Source organism: Phyllobates terribilis, unplaced genomic scaffold (assembly GCF_046119375.1).
Source record: "Phyllobates terribilis strain yellow unplaced genomic scaffold, ASM4611937v1 Scaffold_5__5_contigs__length_657084704, whole genome shotgun sequence".
In the NCBI taxonomy this organism is placed as follows: domain Eukaryota; kingdom Metazoa; phylum Chordata; class Amphibia; order Anura; family Dendrobatidae; genus Phyllobates; species Phyllobates terribilis.
Genome location: NW_027362765.1, coordinates 370,774,481 through 370,792,525, shown reverse-complemented (window position 1 = coordinate 370,792,525; position 18,045 = coordinate 370,774,481). Strand labels below are relative to the sequence as shown.

The following is an 18,045-nucleotide window of genomic DNA, read 5'->3' as shown; positions in this document are numbered from 1 at the left end:
TCCCTTCTTTTCACAGTTGACTCTTCTTTCTTCCTTTCTTTATCCTTTTACGTCTTCTTCTATTTTCTTATTTTCCTTCTTCCTGACACTTTTTCCTTCTTTCTTTCCATGCCCATTCCTTTTTATTCACCCTTTCTATCTCCTGCTGCCTCTTTTTTTCCTTTCCCTGCCCGTTCTTACTTCCTGCGCCTTTTTCTTTGACCCTTCCCCATGCTTTCCGTCTCTCTTCCCTCCTCTCATCCTCAGTCTGGGGATTGCTGGCTATCGGTGAATGTGGAACTCTCCTTTCTTCCTTCCATGTCACATCCTTGGATCTGTCGTACACATATGATGAGATCTGAAACATATTGAGCGGAGTAGTAGCATAGGATCAAAGTCATAAAGCTGAAAGGCAGAACCAGAGAAGGACACAAAAGACAAGATCTTCACTGCCAGCTTCCTGCCAAAAATAGTAAGTCAGGACGACTTCAGGGTTTCCCTAGAAATTGGCTCCAGACTTATAGCACATGAAGATTAAAACTGATGAAGGAAAAGCAGACGGAAACGAGGGGCGGACAGGAAGGGAAAAGGGGCAAGAAGAGTTATGTGGGAAAAAGCAAATCATGTGATGTGGTCCCGGAAAGATGGAACACGACAGATCAATAGAGAAAGGTGCATGCTTATAATCCTGGCCTTTCACTTTCAGGGGCTGATAATTGGATGCTTATTTAATTCATGGAGGATGATACGAGGGTAATATGAGGTGATCTTCATATATAAGTCTGTATATAGCCAGATGACCTACAGAAATGGAGCATCGGAGCCTCACCAGGCATATTAGGAAAATTCCCCAAATCGTGAATAATGCTTCAGAAATTCACTGCGGTCGGTGCCCTTTAAATGAGCGAAACTAGAGTTACTGAATCTGAAGGATTTTACTCAGCTGCTGCAGTAAAGCGTCTCCTCACAAGAAAACCATAGGATTATTAACAGAGATTAATGAACCCCGGGAAGGCAAATTGTTAATTATATGATCACAGTCTGGGGCAGCGGCTTCCGATGTATTCACAGGAAACATAGTTAATAATGAATGGAGCCGTAAAATACTACAATGCTACGTCAGGGCGCTATGAGACAATAGTAAGTGCTGTGATGTCTGTGCCGGGCCGGGACAAAGGGTGGCGGGGTAAATCAGCGGCATGGGGTGCTGCACAGAAGTATCAAGGTGCTGGATGCTAGGAAGTTTCTCCCCAAACTACTCAACATGGTGTCTCAATGTGCAAAATCATTGCACGCCAAGGACTAAGACGCCACTAAGGCATCAAATGACGGCACCTCAAGGACTAAAGCTCTGCATCATTGAATAGCAGAGAATGGGGCGCCAAAAGACCAACATCAAGGACTAGGGTGCCAAACCACGATACACCAGGGGGTTGGAGCAAACCACAGAATCTAAAACAGGAGGACATCAAGTCTGTGGACACCAGAAACTGTGACATCACATGATGAGACCTCAAGGACTAATGCTCAGTAACACAGGATATCAAGGATGAGCAGCATGAAGGTCTAGGGTACCGAACTGCAAGACACCGGGGGGTTAGAGCAAACCACAGAATCTAAAAAATGAGGACACCATTTGATGTCCCAGTTTCCGGTGTCCACAGCCTTGATTTCCTCATTTTTTAGTCTTAGTTTCTGGTGTCCACAGACTTGAGTACAGAATCTAAAAAATGAGGACATCAAGTCTGTGGACACTGGAAACTGGGACATCAAATGGTGTCCTCATTTTTTTAGATTCTGTGGTTTGCTCTAACCCTCTGGTGTCTCGCGGTTTGATGCTGCTCATCCTTGATATCCGGGGTTACTGAGCATTAGTCCCTGATGTCTAATCATGTGATGTCCTAGTTTCTGGTGTCCACAGACTTGATGTCCTCATTTTTTAGATTCTGTGGTTTGCTCCATCCCCCTGGTGTCTCGCGGTTTCATACCCTAGACCTTGATGCTGCTCATCCTTGATATCTGGTGTTGCTGAGCATTAGTCCTTGAGGTTTCATCATTTAATGTTCCAGTTTGTGGTGTCCACAGACTTCAAGTGACCTCAAGGACTAATGCTCGCAAAACCGGATATAATAAAGGATGAGCATCATCAAGGTCTAAGGTACCAAACTGCGAAACACCAGGGGGTTAAAGCAAACTACAGAACCTAAATAATAAGGACATGAAGTCCCAATTTCTGATGTCCACAGACTTGAAGTGATGAGGCCTCAAGGACAAATGCTCAGCAACACCAGATATAAAGGATGAGCAGCATCAAGGTCTAGGGTACAAAACCGCTAGACACCTGGGAGTTATAACCAAAAATGAGAACATAAAATACTGTCCATTTCATACTGTTCTGTAGACGGCCTCCCAGGTCTTTGCTGGTATTTATGTGCTTTTGTTACTCTTTATAGGGAGAAAGAACGAAGCATGGCGGACACAGATGCTCCTTTTATGCAGCAGCGATCCGATGCACCCCGGTTCACAGGAGGCGGATTTCCTCTGAGCCACGCCCCAAAGATTACAGCCTAATGGAAATCCTTCCCATCCTTGGATTGTACGTGACCCCTCCTTATAATATATATGGTTTAACCTTATATGCTGACTCTTCACATATTTATATTAAAGGTCTTTTAAAGTAAAAAATTAAAGGGGTTGTCAGAATCCTCTTCTATTTGCCATCGTGAAGAGCGGCTACACAAAGCATCTGTGATCCTCGAAGATCGGGCATAATTATGTATTGCATTGACTGTCCTTTCATTTCACTTTGTGAAAGGTGTAATACTTAATTTACCCTGTGGAGGAGCTACAGAGAAATTTCATAGTTACAGCACGAGGAGGGGGTGTAGCTTCTTTAAACAGAGATGGGAGGGAGATCCAGCTTCTTAAAGAAACAAATTGGAGGGAGAGAAGGGGGAAGCAGCTTCTTAAAAAACAGAGAGGGGGAGAGGATGGGAATGCAGCTTGTTAAAAGGCAGAGAAGGGAGGGAGAGGAGGGGGATGCAGCTTCATAATTAAAGGGAACGTGTTATCAGGATGTTATACTTAAAACTAATGGCATGTATGTAAGATACTTTAAGATACTTTCATGTAGATCAAATCCTTGCTGGCCTTGTAGAAATCTGGTTTATTTGAACTACTAGTTGATGACTGTCAGGTGCAGTGTGCAGCCCTGGACTGACAGAGACAGGAGAGGGAGAGGAGGGGGATGCAGCTGCAGGGTCCCTCCCTCTGAATGTTTATGATAAGGGGTTGAGAAATATCGAATTGGCTGGGACATCATACTAGGTAGAAATAGAGGAAGAGGTGTGCAACGTCTCACGTGCTGGATTCTGAATGTCTACAACTTATCCAGCTCCACTACATCTGTTTCAGGTGTGTGGATTAGTTGGATGATTGTGCGCTGAGCCCTGTATCATCCAGGTAGCTGTACATTGTGTGAGATGGATCTGGGTGAATATCTGAAGGCCGGGGAATGATTCCCAGTGTTAGCATCTGGATCCAGAGCACAATATCACCTGCAGACATCTGAGAGCGGCTCGGCGGAGAGCGGGCGCTTCATTGTGAGGCTGGAGCGGTGCTGTCCAGACAGATAAACATAAAGTGCTTGTAGCAATTGTGGATACATAGTGTCAGCTTCAAATTACAGGAGCAGCGCACACCATTCCCCAGATAAACGCCGCACTACTCTGCAATTTGACTGAAATGGTGTATGAGCGGCGGGGTGATCCCATCTGCAGGAGGACACGAACTCCGAGCGCCAAGATGTCTCAACACATAAACAATATATTCCTTTTATTTTACACCGGAAACCAATAAATGACTCCAATAAAGGTCTGGAAAATGTGTAACCAGCTGTACATGCAGAAGATGCTCAGGTTATACCAGCTGTACATATAGAAGATGCCCAGGTTATACCAGCTGTACATATATAATTATATACAGGAGATGCCCAGGTTATACCAGCTGTACATATATAATTATATACAGGAGATGCTCAGGTTATACCAGCTTTACATATATAATTATATACAGGAGATACCCAGGTTATACCAGCTGTACATATATAATTATATACAGGAGATACCCAGGTTATACCAGCTGTACATATATAATTATATACAGGAGATGCTCAGGTTATACCAGCTTTACATATATAATTATATACAGGAGATACCCAGGTTATACCAGCTGTACATATATAATTATATACAGGAGATACCCAGGTTATACCGGCTGTACATATATAATTATATACAGGAGATACCCAGGTTATACCGGCTGTACATATATAATTATATAGAGGAAATGCCCAGGTTATACCAGCTGTACATATATAGTTATATACAGTAGATGCCCAGGTTATACCAGCTGTACATATATAATTATATACAGGAGATTCCCAGGTTATACCAGCTGTACATATATAATTATATACAGGAGATGCCCAGGTTATACCAGCTGTACATATATAATTATATACAGGAGATGCCCAGGTTATACCAGCTGTACATATATAATTATATACCGGAGATGCTCAGGTTATACCAGCTTTACATATATAATTATACACAGGAGATTCCCAGGTTATACCAGCTGTACATATATAATTATATACCGGAGATACCCAGGTTATACCAGCTGTACATATATAATTATATACAGGAGATGCCCAGGTTATACCAGCTGTACATATATAATTATATACAGGAGATTCCCAGGTTATACCAGCTGTACATATATAATTATATACAGGAGATGTCCAGGTTATACCAGCTGTACATATATAATTATATACAGGAGATTCCCAGGTTATACCAGCTGTACATATATAATTATATACAGGAGATGTCCAGGTTATACCAGCTGTATATATATAATTATATACAGGAGATGCCCAAGTTATACCAGCTGTACATATAGAATTATATACAGAAGATGCCCAAGTTATACCAGCTGTACATATATAATTATATACAGAAGATGCCCAGGTTATACCAGCTGTACATATATAATTATATACAGAAGATGCCCAGGTTATACCGGCTGTACATAAATAATTATATACAGGAGATGCCCAGGTTATACCAGCTGTACATATATAATTATATACAGGAGATTCCCAGGTTATACCAGCTGTACATATATAATTATATACAGGAGATGTCCAGGTTATACCAGCTGTACATATATAATTATATACAGGAGATTCCCAGGTTATACCAGCTGTACATATATAATTATATACAGGAGATGTCCAGGTTATACCAGCTGTATATATATATAATTATATAGAGGTGATACCCAGGTTATACCAGCTGTACATATAGAATTATATACAGAAGATGTCCAAGTTATACCAGCTGTACATATATAATTATATACAGAAGATGCCCAGGTTATACCGGCTGTACATAAATAATTATATACAGGAGATGCCCAGGTTATACCAGCTGTACATATATAATTATATACCGGAGATACCCAGGTTATACCAGCTGTACATCTATAATTATATACAGGAGATTCCCAGGTTATACCAGCTGTACATATATAATTATATACCGGAGATACCCAGGTTATACCAGCTGTACATATATAGTTATATACAGGAGATTCCCAGGTTATACCAGCTGTACATATATAATTATATACAGGAGATGCCCAAGTTATACCAGCTGTACATATAGAATTATATACAGAAGATGCCCAAGTTATACCAGCTGTACATATATAATTATATACAGAAGATGCCCAGGTTATACCGGCTGTACATAAATAATTATATACAGGAGATGCCCAGGTTATACCAGCTGTACATATATAATTATATACCGGAGATACCCAGGTTATACCAGCTGTACATATATAATTATATACAGTAGATGCCCAGGTTATACCAGCTGTACATATATAATTATATACAGGAGATGCTCAGGTTATACCAGCTTTACATATATAATTATATACAGGAGATTCCCAGGTTATACCAGCTGTACATATATAATTATATACCGGAGATACCCAGGTTATACCAGCTGTACATATAGAAGATGCCCAGGTTATACCAGCTGTACATATATAATTATATACAGGAGATACCCAGGTTATACCAGCTGTACATATATAATTATATACAGGAGATACCCAGGTTATACCAGCTGTTCATATATAATTATATACTGGAGATACTCAGGTTATACCAGCTGTACATATAGAAGATGCCCAGGTTATACCAGCTGTACTTATATAATTATATACAGTAGATGCCCAGGTTATACCAGCTGTACATATATAATTATATACAGGAGATGCTCAGGTTATACCAGCTTTACATATATAATTATATACAGGAGATACCCAGGTTATACCAGCTGTACATATATAATTATATACAGGAGATACCCAGGTTATACCAGCTGTACATATATAATTATATACAGGAGATACCCAGGTTATACCAGCTGTACATATATAATTATATACCGGAGATACCCAGGTTATACCAGCTGTACATATATAATTATATACAGTAGATGCCCAGGTTATACCAGCTGTACATATATAATTATATACAGGAGATGCTCAGGTTATACCAGCTTTACATATATAATTATATACAGGAGATACCCAGGTTATACCAGCTGTACATATATAATTATATACAGGAGATACCCAGGTTATACCAGCTGTACATATATAATTATATATCGGAGATACCCAGGTTATACCAGCTGTACATATAGAAGATGCCCAGGTTATACCAGCTGTACATATATAGTTATATACAGTAGATGCCCAGGTTATACCAGCTGTACATATATAATTATATACAGGAGATTCCCAGGTTATACCAGCTGTACATATATAATTATATACAGGAGATGCCCAGGTTATACCAGCTGTACATATATAATTATATACAGGAGATGCCCAGGTTATACCAGCTGTACATATATAATTATATACCGGAGATGCTCAGGTTATACCAGCTTTACATATATAATTATACACAGGAGATTCCCAGGTTATACCAGCTGTACATATATAATTATATACCGGAGATACCCAGGTTATACCAGCTGTACATATATAATTATATACAGGAGATGCCCAGGTTATACCAGCTGTACATATATAATTATATACAGGAGATTCCCAGGTTATACCAGCTGTACATATATAATTATATACAGGAGATGTCCAGGTTATACCAGCTGTACATATATAATTATATACAGGAGATTCCCAGGTTATACCAGCTGTACATATATAATTATATACAGGAGATGTCCAGGTTATACCAGCTGTATATATATAATTATATACAGGAGATGCCCAAGTTATACCAGCTGTACATATAGAATTATATACAGAAGATGCCCAAGTTATACCAGCTGTACATATATAATTATATACAGAAGATGCCCAGGTTATACCGGCTGTACATATATAATTATATACAGAAGATGCCCAGGTTATACCGGCTGTACATAAATAATTATATACAGGAGATGCCCAGGTTATACCAGCTGTACATATATAATTATATACCGGAGATACCCAGGTTATACCAGCTGTACATATATAATTATATACAGGAGATTCCCAGGTTATACCAGCTGTACATATATAATTATATACCGGAGATACCCAGGTTATACCAGCTGTACATATATAATTATATACAGGAGATTCCCAGGTTATACCAGCTGTACATATATAATTATATACAGGAGATGCCCAAGTTATACCAGCTGTACATATAGAATTATATACAGAAGATGCCCAAGTTATACCAGCTGTACATATATAATTATATACAGAAGATGCCCAGGTTATACCGGCTGTACATAAATAATTATATACAGGAGATGCCCAGGTTATACCAGCTGTACATATATAATTATATACAGAAGATGCCCAGGTTATACCGGCTGTACATAAATAATTATATACAGGAGATGCCCAGGTTATACCAGCTGTACATATATAATTATATACAGGAGATGCCCAGGTTATACCAGCTGTACATATATAATTATATACAGGAGATTCCCAGGTTATACCAGCTGTACATATATAATTATATACAGGAGATGCCCAAGTTATACCAGCTGTACATATAGAATTATATACAGAAGATGCCCAAGTTATACCAGCTGTACATATATAATTATATACAGAAGATGCCCAGGTTATACCGGCTGTACATAAATAATTATATACAGGAGATGCCCAGGTTATACCAGCTGTACATATATAATTATATACAGGAGATTCCCAGGTTATACCAGCTGTACATATATAATTATATACAGGAGATGTCCAGGTTATACCAGCTGTACATATATAATTATATACAGGAGATTCCCAGGTTATACCAGCTGTACATATATAATTATATACAGGAGATGTCCAGGTTATACCAGCTGTATATATATAATTATATAGAGGTGATACCCAGGTTATACCAGCTGTACATATAGAATTATATACAGAAGATGTCCAAGTTATACCAGCTGTACATATATAATTATATACAGAAGATGCCCAGGTTATACCGGCTGTACATAAATAATTATATACAGGAGATGCCCAGGTTATACCAGCTGTACATATATAATTATATACCGGAGATACCCAGGTTATACCAGCTGTACATATATAATTATATACAGGAGATTCCCAGGTTATACCAGCTGTACATATATAATTATATACCGGAGATACCCAGGTTATACCAGCTGTACATATATAGTTATATACAGGAGATTCCCAGGTTATACCAGCTGTACATATATAATTATATACAGGAGATGCCCAAGTTATACCAGCTGTACATATAGAATTATATACAGAAGATGCCCAAGTTATACCAGCTGTACATATATAATTATATACAGAAGATGCCCAGGTTATACCGGCTGTACATAAATAATTATATACAGGAGATGCCCAGGTTATACCAGCTGTACATATATAATTATATACCGGAGATACCCAGGTTATACCAGCTGTACATATATAATTATATACAGTAGATGCCCAGGTTATACCAGCTGTACATATATAATTATATACAGGAGATGCTCAGGTTATACCAGCTTTACATATATAATTATATACAGGAGATTCCCAGGTTATACCAGCTGTACATATATAATTATATACCGGAGATACCCAGGTTATACCAGCTGTACATATAGAAGATGCCCAGGTTATACCAGCTGTACATATATAATTATATACAGGAGATACCCAGGTTATACCAGCTGTACATATATAATTATATACAGGAGATACCCAGGTTATACCAGCTGTTCATATATAATTATATACTGGAGATACCCAGGTTATACCAGCTGTACATATAGAAGATGCCCAGGTTATACCAGCTGTACTTATATAATTATATACAGTAGATGCCCAGGTTATACCAGCTGTACATATATAATTATATACAGGAGATACCCAGGTTATACCAGCTGTACATATATAATTATATACAGGAGATACCCAGGTTATACCAGCTGTACATATATAATTATATACAGGAGATACCCAGGTTATACCAGCTGTACATATATAATTATATACCGGAGATACCCAGGTTATACCAGCTGTACATATATAATTATATACAGTAGATGCCCAGGTTATACCAGCTGTACATATATAATTATATACAGGAGATGCTCAGGTTATACCAGCTTTACATATATAATTATATACAGGAGATACCCAGGTTATACCAGCTGTACATATATAATTATATACAGGAGATACCCAGGTTATACCAGCTGTACATATAGAAGATGCCCAGGTTATACCAGCTGTACATATATAATTATATACAGGAGATACCCAGGTTATACCAGCTGTACATATATAATTATATACAGGAGATACCCAGGTTATACCAGCTGTACATATATAATTATATACCGGAGATACCCAGGTTATACCAGCTGTACATATAGAAGATGCCCAGGTTATACCAGCTGTACATATATGATTATATACCGGAGATACCCAGGTTATACCAGCTGTACATATATAATTATATACAGTAGATACCCAGGTTATACCAGCTGTACATATATAATTATATACAGTAGATGCCCAGGTTATACCAGCTGTACATATATAATTATATACAGGAGATGCCCAGGTTATACCAGCTGTACATATATAATTATATACAGGAGATGCCCAGGTTATACCAGCTGCCAGCTGTACATATATAATTATATACCGGAGATGCCCAAGTTATACCGGCTGTACATATATAATTATATACAGGAGATGCCCAGGTTATACCAGCTGTACATATATAATTATATACAGGAGATGCCCAGGTTATACCAGCTATACATATATAATTATATACAGGAGATGCCCAGGTTATACCAGCTGTACATATATAATTATATACAGGAGATGCCCAGGTTATACCAGCTGTACATATATAATTATATACAGGAGATACCCAGGTTATACCAGCTGTACATATATAATTATACAGAGGAGATGCCCAGGTTATACCAGCTGTACATATATAAATATATACAGGAGATGCCCAGGTTATACCAGCTGTACATATATAATTATATACAGTAGATACCCAGGTTATACCAGCTGTACATATATAATTATATACAGTAGATGCCCAGGTTATACCAGCTGTACATATATAATTATATACAGGAGATGCCCAGGTTATACCAGCTGTACATATATAATTATATACAGTAGATGCCCAGGTTATACCAGCTGTACATATATAATTATATACAGGAGATGCCCAGGTTATACCAGCTGTACATATATAATTATATACAGGAGATGCCCAGGTTATACCAGCTGCCAGCTGTACATATATAATTATATACCGGAGATGCCCAAGTTATACCGGCTGTACATATATAATTATATACAGGAGATGCCCAGGTTATACCAGCTGTACATATATAATTATATACAGGAGATGCCCAGGTTATACCAGCTATACATATATAATTATATACAGGAGATGCCCAGGTTATACCAGCTGTACATATATAATTATATAGAGGAGATGCCCAGGTTATACCAGCTGTACATATATAATTATATAGAGGAGATGCCCAGGTTATACCAGCTGTACATATATAATTATATACAGTAGATACCCAGGTTATACCAGCTGTACATATATAATTATATACAGGAGATGCCCAGGTTATACCAGCTGCCAGCTGTACATATATAATTATATACAGGAGATGCCCAGGTTATACCAGCTGTACATATATAATTATATACAGGAGATGCCCAGGTTATACCAGCTGTACATATGTAATTATATACAGGAGATGCCCAGGTTATACCAGCTGTACATATATAATTATATACAAGAGATGCCTAGGTTATACCAGCTGTACATATATAATTATATACAGGAGATGCCCAGGTTATACCAGCTGTACATATATAATTATATACAGGAGATGCCCAGGTTATACCAGCTGTACATATATAATTATATACAGAAGATGTCCAGGTTATACCAGCTGTACATATATAATTATATACAGAAGATGTCCAGGTTATACCAGCTGTACATATATAATTATATACAGGAGATACCCAAGTTATACCAGCTGTACATATATAATTATATAGAGATGCCCAGGTTATACCAGCTGTACATATATAATTATATAGAGGAGATGCCCAGGTTATACCAGCTGTACATATATAATTATATAGAGGAGATGCCCAGGTTATACCAGCTGTACATATATAATTATATACAGGAGATACCCAGGTTATACCAGCTATACATATATAATTATATAGAGGAGATGCCCAGGTTATACCAGCTGTACATATATAATTATATACAGGAGATGCCCAGGTTATACCAGCTGTACATATATAATTATATACAGGAGATGCCCAGGTTATACCAGCTGTACATATATAATTATATACAGGAGATGCCCAGGTTATACCAGCTGTACATATATAATTATATACAGGAGATGCCCAGGTTATACCAGCTGTACATATATAATTATATACAGGAGATGCCCAGGTTATACCAGCTGTACATATATAATTATATACAGGAGATACACAGATTATAGCAGCTGTACATATATAATTATATACAGGAGATGCCCAGGTTATACCAGCTGTACATATATAATTATATACAGAAGATGTCCAGGTTATACCAGCTGTACATATATAATTATATACAGGAGATACCCAGGTTATACCAGCTGTACATATATAATTATATACAGGAGATGCCCAGGTTATACCAGCTGTACATATATAATTATATACAGGAGATGCCCAGGTTATACCAGCTGTACATATATAATTATATACAGGAGATGCCCAGGTTATACCAGCTGTACATATATAATTATATACAGGAGATACACAGATTATAGCAGCTGTACATATATAATTATATACAGGAGATGCCCAGGTTATACCAGCTGTACATATATAATTATATACAGAAGATGTCCAGGTTATACCAGCTGTACATATATAATTATATACAGGAGATGCCCAGGTTATACCAGCTGTACATATATAATTATATACAGGAGATGCCCAGGTTATACCAGCTGTACATATATAATTATATACAGGAGATGCCCAGGTTATACCAGCTGTACATATATAATTATATACAGGAGATGCCCAGGTTATACCAGCTGTACATATATAATTATATACAGGAGATGCCCAGGTTATACCAGCTGTACATATATAATTATATACAGGAGATGCCCAGGTTATACCAGCTGTACATATATAATTATATACAGGAGATGCCCAGGTTATACCAGCTGTACATATATAATTATATACAGGAGATACACAGATTATAGCAGCTGTACATATATAATTATATACAGGAGATGCCCAGGTTATACCAGCTGTACATATATAATTATATACAGAAGATGTCCAGGTTATACCAGCTGTACATATATAATTATATACAGGAGATGCCCAGGTTATACCAGCTGTACATATATAATTACACACGTGGTCAAAATTGTTGGTACCCCTCTTTTAATGAAAGAAAAACCCACAATGGTCACAGAAATAACTTGAATCTGACAGAAGTAATAATAAACTAAAAATCTTTGAAAATGAACAGATGAAGGTCAGACATTGCTTCTCTGCTTCCATAGAATAAAAAAAAAATTAACCTCATGAAATCGGCCTGGACAGAAATGATGGTTCTTCTTCTTCTTAACTTAATATTGTGTTGAGCCTTTTGAGGCAATCACTGCAATCACACGATTCCTGTACCTGTCAATGAGACTTCTGCACCTCTCGACAGGTATTTTGGCCACTCCTCATGAGCAAACTGCTCCAGTTGTCTCGTGTGTGAAGGTTGCCTTTCCAGACGTCATGTTTTAGCTCTTTCCAAAGATGCTCCATAGGATTTAGATCAGGGCCCATAGAAGCCACTTCAGAATAGTCCAATGTTTTCCTCTTCGCCATTCTTGGATGTTTTTAGCTGAGTGTTTTAGGCCATTATCCTGTTGCAAGACCCATGACCTGCAACTGAGACCAAGCTTTCTGACACTGGGCAGCACATTTCTCTCTAGAATCCCTTGATAGTCTTGAGATTTCATTGTACCCTGCACAGATTCAAGACACCCTGTTCCAGATGCAGCAAAGCAGTCCCAGAACATAACAGAGCCTCCACTATGTTTCACAGTAGGGACAGTGTTCTTTTCTTGATATGCTTCATTTTTCCGTCTGAACGTAGAGCTGATGTGCCTTGCCAAAAACTTCCATTCTTGTCTCATCTGTCCATAGGACATTCTCCCAGAAGCTTTGTGGCTTGTCAACATGTAGTTTGACAAATTCCAGTCTGGCTTTTTTATGATTTTTTTTTCAACAATGATGTTCTCCTTGGTCGTCTCCCATGAAGTCCACTTTGGATCAAACAACGACGGATGGTGCGATCTGACACTGATGTTCCTTGAGCTTGAAGTTCACCTTTAATCTCTTTAGAAGTTATCCTGGGCTCTTTTGTTACCATTCGTATTATCCATCTCTTTGATTTGTCATCAATTTTCCTCCTGCGGCCACGTCCAGGGAGGTTGGCTACAGTCCCATGGATCTTACATTTCTGAAAAATATGTGCAACTGTAGTCACAGGAACATCAAGCTGCTTGGAGATGGTCTTATAACCTTTACCTTTAACATGCTTGTCTATAATTTTCTTTCTAATCTCCTGAGACAACTCTTTCCTTTGCTTCCTATGGTCTATGTTGAGTGTGGTACACACCATGTCACCAAACAGCACAGTGAGTATCTGTAGCCCTATATACAGGCCACTGACTGATTACAAGATTGTAGACACCTGTGATGATAATTACTGGACACAACTTGATTTCACATGTCCCTTTTGTCACATTATTTTCAGGGGAACCATCATTTCTGTCCAGGCCGATTTCATGAGTTTAATTTTTTTTTAAATTCTGTGGAAGCAGAAAAGCAATGTCTGACCTTCATTTGTTCATTTTCAAAGATTTTTAATTTATTATTACTTTTGTCAGATTCAAGTTATTTCTGTGACCATTGTGGGTATTTCTTTCATTAAACGAGGGGGACCAACAATTTTGACCACGTGTGTATGTACAGAAGATGCCCAGGTTATTTCAGCTGTACATACACTACAGACCAAAAGTTTGGACACACCTTCTCATTTAAAGATTTTTCTGTATTTTCATGACTATGAAAATTGTACATTCACACTGAAGGCATCAAAACTATGAATTAACACATTTGGAATTATATACTTAACAAAAAAGTGTGAAACAACTGAAAATATGTCTTATATTCTAGGTTCTTCACAGTAGCCACCTTTTGCTTTGATGACTGCTTTGCACACTCTTGGCATTCTCTTCATGAGCTTCAAGAGGTAGTCACCGGAAATGGTTTTCACTTCACAGGTGTGCCCTGTCAGGTTTAATAAATGGGATTTCTTGCCTTATAAATGGGGTTGGGACCATCAGTTGTGTTGTGCAGAAGTCTGGTGGATACACAGCTGATAGTCCTACTGAATAGACTGTTAGAATTTGTATTATGGCAAGAAAAAAGCAGCTAAGTAAAGAAAAATGAGTGGCCATCATTACTTTAAGAAATGAAGGTCAGTCAGTGCGAAAAATTGGGAAAACTTTGAAAGTGTCCCCAAGTGCAGTTGCAAAAACCATCAAGCGCTACAAAGAAACTGGCTCACATGAGGACCGCCCCAGGAAAGGAAGACCAAGAGTCACCTCTGCTTCTGAGGATAAGTTTATCCGAGTCACCAGCCTCAGAAATCGCAGGTTAACAGCAGCTCAGATTAGAGACCAGGTCAATGCCACACAGAGTTCTAGCAGCAGACACATCTCTACAACAACTGTTAAGAGGAGACTTTGTGCAGCAGGCCTTCATGGTAAAACAGCTGCTAGGAAACCACTGCTAAGGACAGGCAACAAGAAGAAGAGACTTGTTTGGGCTAAAGAACACAAGGAATGGACATTAGACCAGTGGAAATCTGTGCTTTGGTCTGATGAGTCCAAATTTGAGATCTTTGGTTCCAACCACCGTGTCTTTGTGCGACGCAGAAAAGGTGAACGGATGGACTCTACATGCCTGGTTCCCACCGTGAAGCATGGAGGAGGAGGTGTGATGGTGTGGGGGTGCTTTGCTGGTGACACTGTTGGGGATTTATTCAAAATTGAAGGCATACTGAACCAGCATGGCTGCCACAGCATCTTGCAGCGGCATGCTATTCCATCCGGTTTGCGTTTAGTTGGGCCATCATTTTTCAACAGGACAATGACCCCAAACTCACCTCCAGGCTGTGTAAGGGCTATTTTACCAAGAAGGAGAGTGATGGGGTGCTACGCCAGATGACCTGGCCTCCACAGTCACCTGACCTGAACCCAATCGAGATGGTTTGGGGTGAGCTGGACCGCAGAGTGAAGGCAAAAGGGCCAACAAGTGCTAAGCATCTCTGGGAACTCCTTCAAGATTGTTGGAAGACCATTTCCAGTGACTACCTCTTGAAGCTCATCAAGAGAATGCCAAGAGTGTGCAAAGCAGTCATCAAAGCAAAAGGTGGCTACTTTGAAGAACCTAGAATATAAGACATATTTTCAGTTGTTTCACACTTTTTTGTTAAGTATATAATTCCACATGTGGTAATTCATAGTTTTGATGCCTTCAGTGTGAATGTACAATTTTCATAGTCATGAAAATACTGAAAAATCTTTAAATGAGAAAGTGTGTCCAAACTTTTGGTCTGTACTGTATATAATTATATACAGGAGATACCCAGGTTATACCAGCTGTACATATATAATTATATACAGGAGATACCCAACCTTCCCATGTTGTTTGTATTGGGTCCAGATTTTAGACACAGCTGACTGTGAACAACCAACATCTTTTGCAACATTGCGTGATGATTTACCTTCTTTTAAGAGTTTGATAATCCTCTCCTTTGTTTCAATTGACATCTCTCGTGTTGGAGCCATGCTTCATGTCAGTTCACTTGGTGCAACAGCTCTCCAAGGTGTGATCACTCCTTTTTAGATGCAGACTAACGAGCAGATCTAATTTGATGCAGGTGTTAGATTTGGAAATTAAAATTTACATGGTGATTCCATAATTTTTTCCTCAGAATTGAGTGAGTCCATAATTTTTTCCCTCTGCTTGGTCTGAAAAAAATTACCCTTACTGAGTACCACATTTTTAATCTTGATTTCTTTTAGTGTTTCTTAAAGCCCTAAAGTTGCCATTTGAAATGACTTTACCTTTGTACCATGTCTGTGATTGACTGTTTTTCAACAACATTAAACAACTGAATGAACATCCTCCGAGCCCGGTGATTCCATAATTTTTGCCAGGGGTTGTAGAAGAAGGGAGTGTCTGATACTGCACAGCTGAGAACTTTCAAGAAGGAAGCTACAGAGACCCAAAGCTGAGCAGATTAACTCCTGCACTGCTGAAAGAAACCAGCACCATTTAATACAAGGAAGAAGTGCTTCTATTCAATGCAGGAGTGTGTGAACGCAGACGCTGCGGTCTTCTGACTCCTGCCTTTCGCGGTAATCGTATACCGGAAATGTGGGGATTCTTTATTGGTGTACAGTCGGTATTTTCCTCTTAGAGGTGCGTCCTAGTATAGGAGCCTTTACCTAGTGCCGCCATTCCTGTACTTTATTGAAATCGCAGTCATGAATGTCACCTACGTCTTTCAGGCTGCAGACGGCTCATTTTTTAGATGTTTGTAAATGTTCTGTAAATGGTTGTGGATATTTATGGCTTTTATGGCCCTGGAGTGTTTTGATACAACATAATATATTATACATCCAGTATATTCAGTCCTACAAGTGGGATCCTGCTGCCCCCAATAACCTCCCCATCCACAGAGCAGATGATCGTTGTGTCCTCATTGTATTATACTTCATCGTTCTCCCTTTATCTTCAGTATCACTTTTGTATTAGCGCAACACATTGTAACATTTCTATTGAACACCGGAGACAACAAATGACACAACAAAGATACATTTATCAAGAGGCCTGCGCACAGTCTACAAGAGAGTGGGGTAACTAGGTCTAGGTATATCAGGTCCAGCCTGAGGAACAGATAAAATAGCGCAGGTGATCAATGAGCATTTGGAGGTCTGTAGAGATAGATGAGTGGGGGAGAAATTTCTAAAGAATAGGTGAAGCACGGGAGAAGTCTTGTATGCTCGGGTTTAAGGAGATGGCGGAAGAAGGAGGGTTTTGTCATTGGCAGAGCTGGGGTTATGTTTTGGGTGGTGTCGGTGAATCAGACTAAATATAGGATGAAGCAGAAGCAGAAAGTTCTGTGAAGATTATAGAGGGAATTTTTCAAACCACTTTGTGCCCAATTCTCTTATGTCTCACCTGGCGACGTGGATCTTTAAAGTCTTTGGCCCGGATCAGAAGGTGGAGTGCAGCAAGGGGAACCGGCCG

At 38.6% G+C, this 18,045-nt stretch overlaps 1 protein-coding gene across 2 annotated transcripts in view; it reads left to right on the top strand.

Annotated features, from left to right (window-relative positions):
- Window positions 1-2,615, top strand: part of CFAP58 (cilia and flagella associated protein 58) — a 74,791-nt gene extending 72,176 nt beyond the window's left edge. For both annotated transcript variants that reach the window (XM_073684760.1, XM_073684761.1), the window contains exon 18: window positions 2,433-2,615. In XM_073684760.1, coding sequence (XP_073540861.1) covers window positions 2,433-2,550 — 118 coding nt within the window. In that variant the 3' untranslated portion in view covers window positions 2,551-2,615. The remainder of the gene's footprint in view (window positions 1-2,432) is intronic.
- The last annotated feature ends 15,430 nt before the right edge of the window (window positions 2,616-18,045 follow it).